This window comes from Bombyx mori, chromosome 22 (assembly GCF_030269925.1).
Source record: "Bombyx mori chromosome 22, ASM3026992v2".
Classification (NCBI taxonomy): domain Eukaryota; kingdom Metazoa; phylum Arthropoda; class Insecta; order Lepidoptera; family Bombycidae; genus Bombyx; species Bombyx mori.
The window spans coordinates 15,093,982-15,110,315 of record NC_085128.1 but is presented as its reverse complement, the minus strand read 5'-3'; the positions used below and the strand labels follow the sequence as shown (position 1 = coordinate 15,110,315).

Below are 16,334 nucleotides of genomic sequence, written 5' to 3'. Positions count from 1 at the left end.
AGTGCAAGCATCTTACCTATTTATGCCCCTAAGCAATCATATGTTCCAATCGACATGTTTTTTTTTATTGCCCTTGTAGGCAGACGATCATACGGCCCACCTGATGGTAAGTGGTTACCGTCGCCCATGGACTTCAGCAATGTCAGGAGCAGACATGTTCTTGGATATGCCTCTGTCATTGTTTGTCCATGAGCTTTTTTTCCCTACCTATGCTGTTAGCCTTGAGAGGCTATATCAAGCGTGACCCTAGCGCGTGGGTGAGCTCTTGCGGCTCAAACCGGAGGTGTTGCTAACACTGGCCCTAGCAAGAGCAGTGCTTCGCAGAATCTACCATCGGATCGGAAATGCGACCCACTGAAAACGAGCGACGTCGACCACTTACCATCAGGTGTACCGTATGCAGGGCATAGACAAGGTTTACAATATAGTATAGCTGTCATACATAAGAAACATCGATCTCACTTATCAAATTCTAAAAACAAAACCAAAACAAAAATCAGTGTCGTCAAATTTCAATTAACAAATGAAAATAGACTAAAGCCTTGTTCGGACTAGGCGAGTATTTTAGTCGAGTACCGAGTAATTTAGTAGCAAAATGTGTCTGAGCACCAAAAATTTAGTCAAGAAGGTTAGTAAATAATTTAGTCAAGTCAATCCATTTTGTTCTATTTTTTCGGGCGAGTCGCGAGTAGCATAGCCAATAAAATTACTCGGTACTCGACTAAAATACTCGCCTAGTCCGAACAAGGCTTTAGGATAGCTCGTGTGAGTACGCGTGGAAGTGTCCATAAACATTCTCGAGACATACGCACATACATTAAAACGTTAACTGTTGTTTCGCGTGTCCGCGCTAACTGACCGCTCAATGTACGTACCTACTTCCGCAAATTAGAATTGTTTTAATGTCCAAACATTAAACAGAATTGCGAGTGCGCGAATATTTTAAGTTTACTAAATATTTATATTAGGCTGCTGTATGAACGAATATTGAATTTAATTTTTTTGTTTTATTGCTTAGATGGGTGGACGAGATCACAGCCAACGTGGTGTTAATTGGTTACTGGAGCCCATAGACATCTACAACGTAAATGCGCCACCCTCCTTGAGATATAAGTTGTACGGTCTCAGTATAGTTACAACGGCTGCCCCACCCTTCAAACCGAAACGCATTACTGCTTCACGGCAGAAAATAGGTGATGGTACCTGCCCGTGCGGACTCAGAAGAGGTCCAGTAAAGTTACTTTTAATACGTCTATAAAATAGAATCCGTAGTTTCCACACTACATCATAAAAACAATGAAATACTTACGTGAATTCTTTCCTAACCTATTCCTGTTACGTCGCATGTACGTAATATGTATGACCTGTGCTACTCTTGTAGACTGATAGTGAGACGAAACAGCACTTTTGCATCTACTTGAAGATTTATGGCAAGAAAAAAATGAAAACTTTTATGCGACAGATTTGAAGTTGATAACTAGTACGTGGTAATAAACGAATCTGAAAATTTAAAACTACTAGCTGACCCGGCAGACTTCGTAGTGCCTCAATCGATAAATAAAAGACTTAACTTTTGTATAAAATAAACTTAAAACGAACAAAAGGAATCCGTCCGACAGAGCACACATCAAAGGGAAAACAAAATTGCTATTTTTATTTAATTCCGAGCATTTTCCTATTTATCTCCCTTTTAAATCTTCTCTGAACTTCCACAAATAATTCAAGACCAAAATTAGCCAAATCGGTCCAGCCGTTCTCGAGTTTCAGCGAGACTAACGAACAGCAATACATTTTTATATTTTAAAACTATTATCCTATTCAATGAACAAAAAAGATCATTGCTTAACGAAAATAATTCTTTTCAAGGTCTCGGGAATTTCGAATAATTTATAACATCCAATACAGCTCACCTCACGTAATTTAGTAAGGGGCTAAAATACATTAGACCATGCATTTCAACTGTAACCACTAGCATATTGGATGTGGGAGCGGCGTGGGGGTGGCGGAAAGCCTCGCCCTGTTCCACTACAGACGGCTTTTACCCTCCGGCGAAAACAAAGAGCAGTCGAAAACCGTTGGAAAGTTAATTATTATGAAAGCATTCACCGATGAAAGTTTTATTATTTGCACAGATATAATTATACCGGTAGAGAATAATGTGCAATTGAAGTGTGATTTTCTTTTTGATTAATAATACCAATTAAGTAATTTGATTATAATCACTGATTATATTCTCATTATTTTGACTTCATGTAATACGGGAGCTTTATTGATGCGTAATTTTCAAAGGTTGAACTGATGTCAGTTTCTGAATTTATTTTCATTATCCTTTCCTTATTCGCTTTCCTTATAGTGTTCCGAATCTACGATCAGTTCACATGGTCTAATCTAAGCCGAGAAATCGGCATTCACATTATTTTTACGTGACAACTTGCGGCTTTCTTCATACTCTGTTATTAAAGAAAGATCTGCTAAAAAAAACCATTTTTAAGCCATAGACCTCTCTTTCTCACAACGTAGTTGCTGAACTCGAGATAATATGAGTCGAAATTATTTAATTTAAAAAATAATAACAACCAAACTAAACGAGCTTTTATCTGCATTGCTTTAGCACATCCTACAAGTAATTACTTCCAGCCACAAATTATCCTCAGGGACCTTCGCAACAGCTTATGACGTTAATCAAATTAGAAGCCATATTATTATGTAGGTTCACACTAGCCAACCGAACATAACCGTTCGTGCCGAGTAATAGAACGATTAAAAATCAGTAAGTGAGCCTTGTTAGCGAATGTGAAGGTTACATCCTGTATCAAGTGAATCACTTCCTCGATGCCAGGGAAATAGTAATAGTTTTATACGTACGTATATATTTTTTTATTTACTATATTTGTTATTTATTTTTTAACAATCACGCCACGTTAACTGATCCCGTACTAAGTTCGTAAAGAACTTGTGTTACGGGTACCAGAGAACGGAAATAAATGTAAGGTTTTTATTATACACATACATATATTTAATATACATTCATAACCCTGGAAAAGTCATTTTGTATTTATCATACAAATATCTTCCCTTGGCAGGATTCGAACCCGCGACCCCCTTGTGTAGTGACCATGTCACTTACCACTACACGAGACGGGCTTTTGATATAGTTGTATTGTATGAGCTCGTCCACCCTTCTAAGCAATAAAAAATAAAATAAAAAATAGGTATCTTAGTTTTCGTGGTCATAGGTGATACATGCTCTGTACATACATACATACGTTTTGTTTACATTGCGCGCTATTCGGCGTAATTAGTTTTACTAGTGATATTTCTTAACAGCAGTCGTCTACCTTGAGACACGAGAAACCAGAGTACTTGAAGAAGACAACTAAGTTGGGAAACCCGTTTGGTTATTCGCATTTTAAATAAACAATGCTATCAACCTTAGAGTTCAGTTTGAAATATACACATTTTAAATGTCACTGAATGTCATTCATTCTGTTATCTGACCAACGGGTGTTTTTATGTAACGATAAAATATTATCGTGAGATTTGTCCATAATGAATGGACAAAAGTGAGTGAAGCGCGGTTTGATGGAGAGTAGTTGCCGCTATCCATTACTATCAGGAATACCAGACACTTCTCAAACCTCGTTTAAAGATACGTTTCATAGATCCCGGGGTATAACGAAAAGGGGACTTCCTTTCATAGTTTTATAGTTCGAGCAATGCACGGAAGGAATTGGTTAAAGGCAAAAAGCATCAACTTTCCTCCGGTGTCCGATGGAACGGTGGTAGATTGAGAAAGAGAGCATTGTCTTTATTAGTTGAAGAACTCGCGACAGGTAAGGTAGAGCACACAAAAGGATGCCCACCGACTCCGAACCATCGATTATCCCTTTGAAAGGACCCGAATGCTTTACCGTTGGTATATTAATTAGGTCGAAAATATTTGTATAATGGCTGCCCTGCTCATGAGGTCGAAATAAATGACGTAACAGATACAGACAGGCACAATACCCCGCACCACCAGTATGCACCACCAAATACAGAATTTTTTTTTATTGCTTATTAGGGTGAACGAGCTCACAGCCCACCTGATGTTAAGTGGTTACTGGAGCCCATAGACATCCACAACGTAAATGCGTCACCCACCTTGAGATATAAGTTCTAAGGTCTCAAGTTTAGTTACAACGGCTCCCCACCCTTCAAACCGAAACGCATTACTGCTTCACGGCAGAAATAGGCAGGATGGTGGTACCCACCCGCGCGGACTCACAAGAGGTCCTACCACCAGTAAATTCGAAGAACGTGACCCTTTTACTAGTGCGGTCGTGTAAAAATAACGATTCTATTTAAATTACGTGGCTGTGTTTACAAACATTCATGAGTCAGACCGAGTCGAACGGTTCAGTTCTGAGCAAGTTAAGTATCGCAAGGAACCAACCCCATTTCCGTTTCTCGTCTATTCTAAACGCACACTTACCTACAGGAAATAAAAATATCCTGAATCACATATATTTTTTTACGATAAACGACCTCATGCTTGTGTGTTTGGCGATAATGTTTCTTCCGTTAGATTAAAACGAGTGTTTGGAACTTAGATATCTTTATCATTATTTCCGAGAAATATTATTTTGTAGAATTTGATGAATACGTACAAACAATGAGTGGCGTCAGCGTCATCGGGCTAGTAGGCGAGTTCACGGGGCTCAAACCTGACGATATTGCTAACACGAACTCTAGCAAGAGCCGTGCTTCGCAGAATTTACCACCGGATCGGAAACGCGACCCACTGAGAAGATCCAGCGAGAAACTCAGTGGGCTGCGTCTGTGGGTTAATTTACTCGCCGAGCCCTTCGTCGCAAGCGACGGGTTCGACGAGAACGATGACCGGTGCTTGAGGTACCTTACAAGCAACGTTAGTGGATCGGGTGGATCCGAGATTACGTGTTTTGGGCGACGGTTTGCCATTTGGTCCGCAGCATCGGCTATGACGGTTTACATGATGTCTGACCTTTATTCATCAGTAGGTAAGTGTCCGCGATTCTGTCTTTTTAAATTGTTACTATTGCGACCTCCCCTCATCATTCCGGGTCGTAATACTTCCCCCATCTATTTTTCTATCATAAGTAAGCATTGGCAAAGTAAACATAAAATTCATAAGCTTCCTATATTAGTGTAAAACCTTTATTCAGAATTCAAAACTATTTATTAGACCGAAGTAAAATGTTACGATGTCGAATCAATTGAATTAGTTAGTTAATTAGAAACATCGGACTTGCGTAGACACTAATTGGTTTAAATCCAGGGTCTAGACTTATACCAAATACCGATTCCAACTACACGACTGTGTGAGTTACGCCTTTGAAGTTATCGTATCTTTAAACATTTTTACTGTTCTGTTTATTTAATAATTTATTGTTTTTATTATCATTCAGATTTGAAAACATATTGAATTATCAGGAAACGAAAGTATGGTATGTTTTGATAGGCTGAAATATGTATCCTATTTATATGATTACCACTTCAGATCGGAAGAATGAAGAAAAAAAACATCTTTAATAGATCTAATATGTCAAACCTTTAGAATTAAAGTGGCTTAATCTAAAATTCTTGTTTTTTATTAAACGCCAAAAATGTACCTAATCGAAGAATTGTAATTTTTGAGGTCCTTGATTTTAATACTTTAAGATATGGCGCTTGATTATGGAAAGAGTACTTTTGTCCTTTCTAGACTAAAATAAGACTGTTTAATTTTATAAACTGAAAGAATACATGTTCAGAAATCATTCGAAATATAAAACTAATTTTCTTAAAATCTTTAGTAAGGCCACTTAAATTCTAAATGTGCCATGTGTCAGACAGATGCAACAACAAAAGACATAAACACATAAATTCCTCCATAAATATGAAAAATTAACGAAATGATGTCAGTTTAAAAAAATTTCATCGTATTCGAACGGCGCCATTTGTGCTAACAATGAAATTATTGCAATCGCCGTGCCGCGTACCGTATCGTTCAAAGACACACAAAGACATTGTTCCGTTTTACATTAAAACAATTAATTTTGTATTAAAACAATAAATACGTATCGGATGCCGTCATTTGTCTTGCAGTTGAGCTTCAGTCAGCTCAGTTAAGTGGTAACTGGAGCCCATAGACATCTATAACGTAAATGCGCCACCCGCCTTGAGATATGAGTTCTAAGGTCTCAGTTTAGTTACAACAGCTGCCCCGCCCTTCAAACCGAAACGCATTACTGCTTCACGCCAGAAATAGGTAGGGTGGTGGTACCTACCCGTGCGGACTCACAAGAGGCCGAACCTACTTATACCTACCTGTCCTACCACCAGCCGAAGCCGTTTTGTTCAGTCGATTTTAACATACGGGCCTAAAATTCACTTTGCTTCTATTATCGCTGGTGTACACGAGCGATAGTCACCTTTAACCAACTAGTACTGAACTTAAAACTGCAACAGAAGCGACTACGTTAGGAAAATGAAAATAGAAAATTTCAATATTTTATCACAAACAAAATCGTTAACATTGTGAGCACAATCTCTTCCAATAAAGTGAGCACAAGTGAGTGAAGTCGTCGTGGCCTAAGGGATAAGACATCCGGTGCATTCGTGTTGAGTGATGCACCCGGTGTTCGAATCTCAGGCGGGTACCAATTTTTCTAATGAATTACGTACTCAACAAATATTCACGATTGATTTCCACGGTGAAGGAATGACATCGTGTAATAAAAATGAAACCCGCAAAATTATAATTTGCGTAATTACTGGTGGTAGGGCCTCTTGTGAGTCCGCGCGGGTAGGTACCACCGCCCTGCCCATTTCTGCCGTGAAGCAGTAATGCGTTTCGGTTTGAAGGGTGGGGCAGCCGTTGTAACTATACTTAAGACCTTAGAACTTATGTCTCAAGGTGGGTGGCGCATTCAAGTTGTAGACGTCTATGTGCTCCAGTAACCACTTAACACCAGGTGGGCTGTGAGCTCGTCCACCCATCTAAGCAATAATAAGAATTAAAAAACACGTGATCACACTTGAAGTTACGTTCATGACATTCCAAAGAAACAGGAAAACATAAAATTTCGTGTACATTTTCTTGTTCCAGCCGTGCTACAGATTGATGTTAGATAATAAATTTTATTAAATTTGGTAAGATAAGTATTGATTATCTGGAAATTCGATGCCTAATCAAATTTTAAACACAAAACAATAATAATATATGTAAATGAAGCTCTCTTGGCCCTTCATTAATTACATTTAAATTTCCCGCGCATTAGCTTCCACCACTATCATAATAATATTATCTGTGGTGGAAGCTATGTTCATTCCATAATTGGATTTGCTCTCTGGCTTCGGACATTCAAAAATATAACGTGCTTTCTTAATAGATTAAAAAAACTTGCAGATTTAAAAAAGGGTGAAGCAATATCTTTCCATGTTGTTTCTCTTTGCAGGTTCGAAAATAATTATAATAATTGTAAGTGTAGAAATAAGTTAATAAAATAATAATAATAAAAAACTCTTTGCAGAGCCACAACTTGGTTCTTTGTTTCATTACAAAACACATTACATATAATAACACACTTTAAATCCGAGAACGATCTTATATTCTTCAATTATACCTACATATAAGTAAATAAGATAGGAAGGATAACTGTGCAGTTTAACAACAATTAAAGAGGCGATTTCGTCTATAATAGCAATAATTTAGTTATTGTATTGAACACCGGCAAGTCACGGATGAGGAGACAGGCGCCTTATCAATGCGCTTAAGTAACAGAATGCCGAAGGATTTCGTAATACATTCAATCGTTATTGCGACACGTAATGTAGGCCTTTTAGTGTTTGCATAATACTTGAATTATCGTAAACAAGTACGACCTTTGTTCTTTCGTTGGAAGGTTCTTGTAAAAGATTAAATAATGAAAGTCTTTAACGATACAGGAATTTCGTTCGGAAAGACGGAGACGTATTAAACTTAAAGTTTGCGATATGTGAATATTGGCAGTGTCTAGACGGTCTAGAAATACCTTGACGAGACGCGTTAACTTTACCTTTCAAGCTTCATAATACTATATCGTAACATATGCAGCGGTAAATCGGACATTTTTAGAGACCCAAATGTTCATAATGCTTTATCATCGAGGTATTTTCGAACCGCGTTGTAAAGTTTAAAATAGATATTTAAATGTCCACGCTTGGCTTCCACGGTGAAGGAATAACATCGTGTAATAAAAATTAAACCCGCAAAAATGTTAATTTGCGTAATCACTGGTGGTAGGACCTCTTGGGAGTCCGCACGGGTAGGTACCACCACCCCGCCTATTTCCGCCGTGAAGCAGTAATGAGTTTCGGTTCGAAGGGTGGGGTAGCCGTTGTAACTATACTGAGACCTTAGAGCTTATATCTCGAGGCGGGTGGCGCATTTACGTTGTAGATGTCTATGGGCTCCAGTAACCACTTAACACCAGGGGGATTGTGAGCTCGTCCATCCATCTAAGCAATAAATAAACAAAAGATACGAATTCCGCGTTTCCCCTCATTAGATATGCTTTATGTTCTTCGACGTCGAACACGCAGGGCATCCGACGTGATTGCACTGAAGCGAAGGTCACTGCCAAGGCCACGGGAAACCGAAGCGCTCATGCGACAAACAATCAATCGACTAGCGAAACCTTTGCGGTTTAACACTTTAATTTATTATTCCGTCAATGATTTATTCGTTGTGTTGCTGAATAATAATGACATACCGTGTGTGTCGATCGTCATTGCGGAAAACGAAAGGAATCGTTTATTATTTCGTGATCGCCCTAGCGATCGACGAAGACGTATCATAAAAATCGATCGACTGGGACTAATGGTTCGTGAGTTCGACTAGTATTCCACAGTAATCCGAGTTTCTTAAGAGTACATTTAGGACAGATTCCTACGTCTTTAGGCTTTAATTAAAAAACATCGCACGACGACATATCATGGGAATGGTGTTCAAAACAAACGAAATATTAGTATTTTTTTGCATAAGTCTTAATTATATTTAGGTAATAGCTACAAATCAGACGAATTAATTAAAACCTTTAAATATACAAACGCAGCAAAATAATGAAGTCATCAAAATTGCGTTATTCTAGTTTTGTAATTTTAGCATATTATATTTTTAATTTTCAATTCACTGATTTATGGATGATTGCCTAACTTTTTGTAATTTATGGAGGCAATAATCATAGCTCTTCCGACCAGAATGCATGACTGCTTCGCGATATACTTACTATCAGCGCGGAGGCGCGAACTAGGTAGCAACATTAGGTGTAAATAGTGTAAATGGATGATATGGGTGTATATTAATATCTTGCGGGAGCCTAAGTGGATTAAATTTAAAACGCAAAATTGCTGAACAAATCTGTCATGAGGTAAGAATCACTGACGATATTTGTATCATATAATTAAGTAAATTTATATAGAAAGTGAGTCTGGATACTTTTGTGCTAAATTGCTAAATTCATAACAAGCCAAAAATTTTTTTTTTCATATTTTTAGATTAGAATTAGTCTCATAATTACATAAAGCTACAAATTAAGTAAGTACAATAGAGTGCACTCATATGTTGGGAGTAAGTAATTTTATTTATTTACATCATACTACATGGGTGTATAACACTTAAGAACTTTAAAAATATGTAGTTGAGAAGTGAATGTACATAATATTGTTATGCAATTCTACATATCTTCGCATAGATAATTGATTTATTAACAGAAAAGTATAGTTATAGAATTTTATAATAATCTACAACTGTGGACAAAAATTCTTAACGAATAATAAAGGCAAATTTATTAGATAATCTTAGTTTTAAACTCATTATATGTTAAAAGTCTGTTTGTTAGCAATAAATTATGCAATTTCAAATTTTTTTTTTCATTAAGCATATTGAATGCAAAAGAAAAATTTTAATCAAAGCTTATATGAATACACCAAAAATCATTTTGAAATAGTGTGAATCTTAGGATTAAAGGCAAGTCTGTTTACAACTTTATTCTAAATGAAGATCATTTCCAGACTCTTTAGCATTTATACAAAGAATAGTTTCAACTGTGTTTCGATATTACTTGTGTTTTTAAAGATGTATTCAAATCATCATTATGTAGATGTGCTAAACAAATAAGTCCACGTTACCACTATAGATAGCATTCTTTCTAAATTCAAAATAACTACTAATACTATAAATGTATTTTTTAAAATACTTTGTTTACATAAGAAAAAGTTTAATTTTATTACACAACATTTATTACACAAAACGTTAAAACGTTATGGTAGCCAGTTCTTAGGATAATTTTTAATTCTTGTAAAATGACTGAATTTCTATTTGAACATAAATATTATCAACACATTTTTACTACATTACTCATAGTTATGAAAACAATTCTTGGATATTGTTTTTAGCAGACTTGTAATTTTTGTTTATTTATAACTTGCAAGTGTGTGGCTAAATGATGTGGTACTATCGAGCTGCTCTGATGATGGGAGTAAGAAGGGGTCATGCCCTAACGAAACCCTTAAATAATACTAGTCAGTGCAGTTTTTGTTCTATAATTTTTTCAGTCAGTATCATATCTGTTTATATACTACCATCTAAGAATTATTACAAGATGCTGACAAACTTTTGATAGTATAAATTGTGTTATGTGAAATATGAATTTGTCTTTACAACACACTATTTGTTAATTATACTTGTTGTCTGAGTGATTAATTTATTGTAACAAACTCTTTGTACCTAGTTTATTAGTAAGAAATTAGGACTGTTCAATTTGAAATAAAATTTATAATTTAACAAATAAGCATATCAGATAACAAGATAAAGAAAAATGATCTAATAGATTTGTTGGAAAGTGTTTTGATCTTAGAATAAACATTGTCACAATTTTTATGATACATAGTTAGTACAAAGCGATACTCACTTTGAAAACTTCAGAGAAGAATCCAGTGCCGATTTTCTCCAGCACGAAGTCATCAAACGGGTACAGAGCTGCCACAGCCGTTCTCAGAGCTGTGCAAGAGGAGCCGGTCACTCTGCGGTCACCGAGTCTTTCACCATCTTCACTCACACCTGACTCCTTATCACACTCATCATCACAGCACACTACACCGCGTTTAGTCCTCTCCTGTCCGTCGCGATACCTACGCCCTATCTTCGAGTGCGGACCTCTTACAAATCGACCAGCCTTCGCAGTCTCATCCAAGTTCGTGAAGCTCTCTGCTATCTTTAGCACTTTGGTCGGCTTCCGCCTCTCGAACTTACTCCTAAATCCTTCTGTACACTCGCGTTGCATTATCACTGATGCTACGTTCACCCCGCTTCAAACATCATATTAATCAGGTGTCTACCACGATACGCGAAAAGTACACTCTCATTTTTCAAGTCCACTACACTTACGAACGGACGGTACTTGTAAATATGCGAAATAACATTATATTCACACAAAAAAAGACGTTGACTGTCACTTTCACAATAGATTTAGGTTTATTGGCACGGTATGAGACTTAAGTTTATTGATAACGTAAAACCGGTTTTGTGGCTTTAATTTCTATCTTATGCGGTAAAATATTTTTTAGTTAAGTGGACCGAATGTCTATCGACGCGCGTTCAGGCAAAGTAAAGAAAGCGGAAAGCAAGCAAGCCAAGCAACATCAACACATGACATAGCATTTGGGAATGTTGGTAGCGCTGGCGCATTCACCGTTTCATAATGTTGACAGCTCTGAGTTTTGGACGCGTTCAGTTTACATCAATGAATAGAAAAATTATTTAGACAGCAGGGTTGTCGTTACTCGTTACCATATTGATTGGATACCTATTGTTGCATTATTAATAAATAATAATTAGATGCATTTTATATCGAACGACTTTTTTTTAAATGTATTTAAAAATACTCGTACACTTCAGATTAAATTGAAACAACTATTTCGGCATAAGTGAATATTACGAAATGTATTATCGATGAGTTCCTTGTGATAGGGATGAACTCTACTCCAAAATTTTGCTGAACCGCGAGGAATGATGCTATGTGAAAAATTAATTTTAGTGTAACTGTTTATCTTATGAAAAAAGAGACAAAATCCCTTCAAATTTCATGTTAAAATGGATATACCATTGTAGATTTATTATCAGTTAGGGTTGATGTCAGGCTGGCGGTTGGTTGTAAAACTCACGCTAAATCCATATATAGCATGATAAGAGAACGTACCGCGCCGACCCCACACAATTTGGGGGAAGGATAAGAAGGAGAAGAAGATACTTATTTTGACCTACCTTTTTTAGTTTTCCCGAGCGCTTTTAATACTTATTTTAGAAATCAGACGTGAGGAGTACTGAGGAGCTAATTGTGATTCTTTTGGTGATGTTGCTTATCTCATCTTACTATTCGAGAGGCTGAACAACTTTTTGCGCGAAACATCGGCCCTTGGGGACATTTTGTTTCATTTCTCTAAGCTTCGACCTCCAAACGGCAAGAGTTTCGTTTTATACTGAAGAATTAGCTGTTCTTTTATTCTTCTTGGTCCAGATACTCGTTACCTAAATATTTATCTTTCTCTTTGGATACAATGGCATTCACTAGTATCTGACCAGTATTCTAAAGTTCTTCCATTCAAAATTGGTAAGCATATCATCTGCCAAATACGTAATCTCTCCCGATTACTATCTGGTGTCCGTCGAGAAGGTATGCTATAGTACTTTGTTTTGCCGCCATTTTGGTAAACATTAGTCTTGACCATAGAATAAACACATACCGTAAAATGGGGCGATTAGGGATTGAGAGGCGAATCGGGAAAAAACCGGGAAAATCTTTCGACACTCAATATTACTTATAAATTCGTTGCAAAATCTTCCATTTTTTGTAGTTTAATAGTAGAATGTTGAAAGTTTACAAAACAAATCTGAATATGCATGATAATAGCTGCTAACTTATAAAAAATCGCGTTTCAAATTAACTTTCCGTGGTGGTAATTATTTTAGTGCTAGAAACTTTGCTCTCTTTTATTTATTTGATAATAATAGAAGACGACTGTGATTTATATATGACGGCGTTAACGATATTTAGGTTATATAGCACGTGCAATAGGAGTGACTCACACAAGCCAGCCGCGCCGGCCGTGTCGTTCCACTCGTAAACAACAGCTGCAACAGAAGTGACTCATAAGCCAGCTGCGCCGGCTAGTATAAAAAGGCGGAACGTGCCTTGAAATGAACATTCGTTGGACTGCGCTTGCCTGGTGCACTTACTATATCCTTGTTACGTTGTGTGATTCAGTGACTGTTGTACGTACTGGTTAAAGTTGGACAAGTGTTAAAGTGAATTGTTAAGATAACATATTGTTGATTAAATCAGGAATCAAAAAGTGACATCGTTTTACTTGGTGTTCAACAAGATAATGTCTACCTTTAAGCCTACATCAGAAGTGAGATCAGGACTCTACTCTCACTGGCGTGACGTGTTTGAACATGTTCGAAGTACAGCAAAAAAAACATGATGCAGATCAGAATACTAGTAGTGGTACGCCACAAGAGCGTGAATGCAGCATACGTAAGTCGTGTAATAACGTCTCTGTTACCTCGATGGAAGATCTGAGCCACGAAGAAATCGTCACATCTTACGTTCTGGCTCATGTTGCCCAGTTGACTCTCGACTTATCACATGGCATTTACTAGCGGAAATACAACACGTAACAAGCTATTGCAAGAAATTAAGGCAAGTGCAAATCTCAAGTGAAACTTCGATCGCAATAATGGATCTGTCATGACGAGTGGGTAGTTCCGACACGAATCGTTTTTAAGCCAATGACTACTGCTAGAGTTACATGGCACTAGTACAGTAAACCAGGACATGAGACTGTGAATTGTCGCTGAAATTTTAGAATCTACTCGATTCAATACCAATAACACTACACGTTCGATGACTTCGGGCTCCAGCAAGCAAGCAAACAAGAAAGCAAGCAAGTTTCCGTGGGGAAGAAAAATTGACACATCTGAAGTCGTCGTGACCTGTAAGATAAGACGTCCGGTGCGTTCGTGTCGGGCGATGCAGCGGTGTTCGGGTTCCGCTGGCGGATGCAAGTTTTTCCGGTGAAGTGCGTGCTTGTGCGTGCTTGACAAGTGTTCGCGGTTGGCTTCCTCAGTGTGGGAGTAACATCGTGTAAGAGAGGTGGAACCCGTAAAATTGTAGTTTGCGTGGTGGCTGGTAAGATTTGTTGCGGTAAGAAGTTTGCATGGTGGTAAAATGTCTTGTGAGTCTGCACAGGTAGCCGGAGGTGAGACTTCCGCGGTCGCGGCCCACCCAGTCCGCGAGAACCGGGCAGATCGCCTCGACGGTACGGAGGCCAGCTGACGGGTCCGCCAAACGACGAGACCACGCCTCCAGCACGGACTGCCGATATTGGAGCCCCCACGCTCCGGCTGCACTTGCGCTAGGGCGCGCCGCCTCGTAGGAGACTGTGAGGTATCATTGAATAACTGCGATCGCGCGCTGCCGGCGTCGCAGCGCGGCGACGTTCTCGTGGGTAAGGACGTGGCACCAGACGGGTGCTCCGTATAGTGCCATCGACCGCACGGGTACCATCACCCTGCCTATTTCTGCCGTGAAGCGGTGGTGTATTTCGGTTTGAAGGGTGGGGCAGCGGTTGTAACTATGCTGAGACCTTAGAACTTCTATCTCAAGGTGTGTGGTGCGTTTGCGCTGTGGATGTCTATGGGTTCCAGTAACCACTTAGCACAAGGTGGGCTGTGAGCTCGTCCACACATTAATACGAAGAGCATAATCAAACGAAATTAGATACGAAGTTTAAAGGGCCGTTTAAAGTAGTTGAAGTATTGGATGGTGTCGATTTAATTTTGACTCTCACACATTCGCTTAAGGCTCGAGCTACTACTTGCCTCACAAAAATACAGCCTGCAAAACCTGAACAACCTCCTCATCCGTGGGCGCCCGGCTCTCGCCTGCAAGTCGGCTGTTACGTGTGCGGTGATGCGAGCCATGTAGCTTCTGGGTGTTCCATGCGCTACAAGAAGAAAAACGACACTGCTCCAGGTGCTGTGGCAGGTCCAACCAGAGACGTCAACGTGTGTTCCAGAGCTTCAGTGTGTTACAGATAAGTAGTTTTGGCTTCCCCTTTATGTTCCATTCAGGGTCAGAATGTAGTCTTATAAAACAAAGTCGTAGTAATTTATTCAATGGTAAGCGGTTTCATGAACAAGTCACTCTTTGATCTGAAAGTAACTTAGACCAATCATGATGGCAAGAGCACTTAGGGGATATTCAACTCGCCCTTAATAGTGCACGTTGTCGAGTAACAGGGTTTACTCCAATAGAATAGACGTTTGCCGTTCAGGGTAGTTCACTTGAAATATCTAAAGTTTCAACAGAGTGATAATCCCTCTAGATTAGATCTTGATTTAGCACGGTCGAAGACCGGCGAAAACATAAAAAAAGGGCACAAACAGAAGCTTGGTTTAGTCGAGGCAAAGCTAAAGTCAAACTCTTTTCCGCTGGGGATTTTGTTTTCGTAAGTTGACCGAAAATGTAAAGGTCCCTTCAACATTACTGCAGTTTTGGAAAACGATAGGTATAAATTGAGACATGTAAATAGTTCTAATAGAGTGTACAAATTTCCCCATGAAAACTTACGTGAAATACCTCGAGGCCCGTCAGGCCTACTAGAAATTTCTGAAAATTATAGTGACGATGACGTGATGGCGTACACAGATGGGTTAATTAATCTTGTTCATGAAACTGATCTTAATGATGACGACTCTATCACTGACAATAGAAGCGACATTTTTGTCCGCAAATAGCGATACAGCAAACATAGTCTGTGGGTAGTGATACAATGTCTGTAAGCTCAGGCACCTCAGGTGCAGGTGTTGGAAATGTAGAAAACGATGGTCGGTCTCGCACTATTTCTGAAGAAATTCCGTATAAATGTTCTGGTTTAAGAAATGTTTTAACAAACGCTACCGTACACGCAGATTAAAAAAATAATTGTATGTGGCTAGAGAGATGTTAATCCGGACTAGCAAAAAAAAAGAGGAAAAAAAAAGAAAGTGTGAAGTCATTGAAGGGTCTGTCCGGTCCAATGGCTTGGCTATAGGGATTTTCATCCAGATTAGCCACAACAATTAGCTACAGGGATTGCGATTCGGTCTAGCATTATCCGGTCCAGTTCGAAAAACTGAAGGGATAACAATTCCGGTCTAAGTTAAAAGGGACATACTTACATACCTGAAGAGTTTTAAATGAACTGGCCCAGGTATGTAAGCAGTCTGAAGGTTATTTATAGCCAGT

The 16,334-nt window shown here is 38.5% G+C and overlaps 1 protein-coding gene across 1 annotated transcript in view; it reads right to left on the bottom strand.

Annotated features, from left to right (window-relative positions):
- LOC101737192 (dual specificity testis-specific protein kinase 2) overlaps nt 1-11,719 on the bottom strand; it is a 132,218-nt gene extending 120,499 nt beyond the window's left edge. The window contains exon 1 of the mRNA XM_038018960.2: nt 10,956-11,719. Coding sequence (XP_037874888.1) covers nt 10,956-11,327 — 372 coding nt within the window. The 5' untranslated portion in view covers nt 11,328-11,719. The remainder of the gene's footprint in view (nt 1-10,955) is intronic.
- Between the last annotated feature and the right edge of the window lie 4,615 nt (nt 11,720-16,334).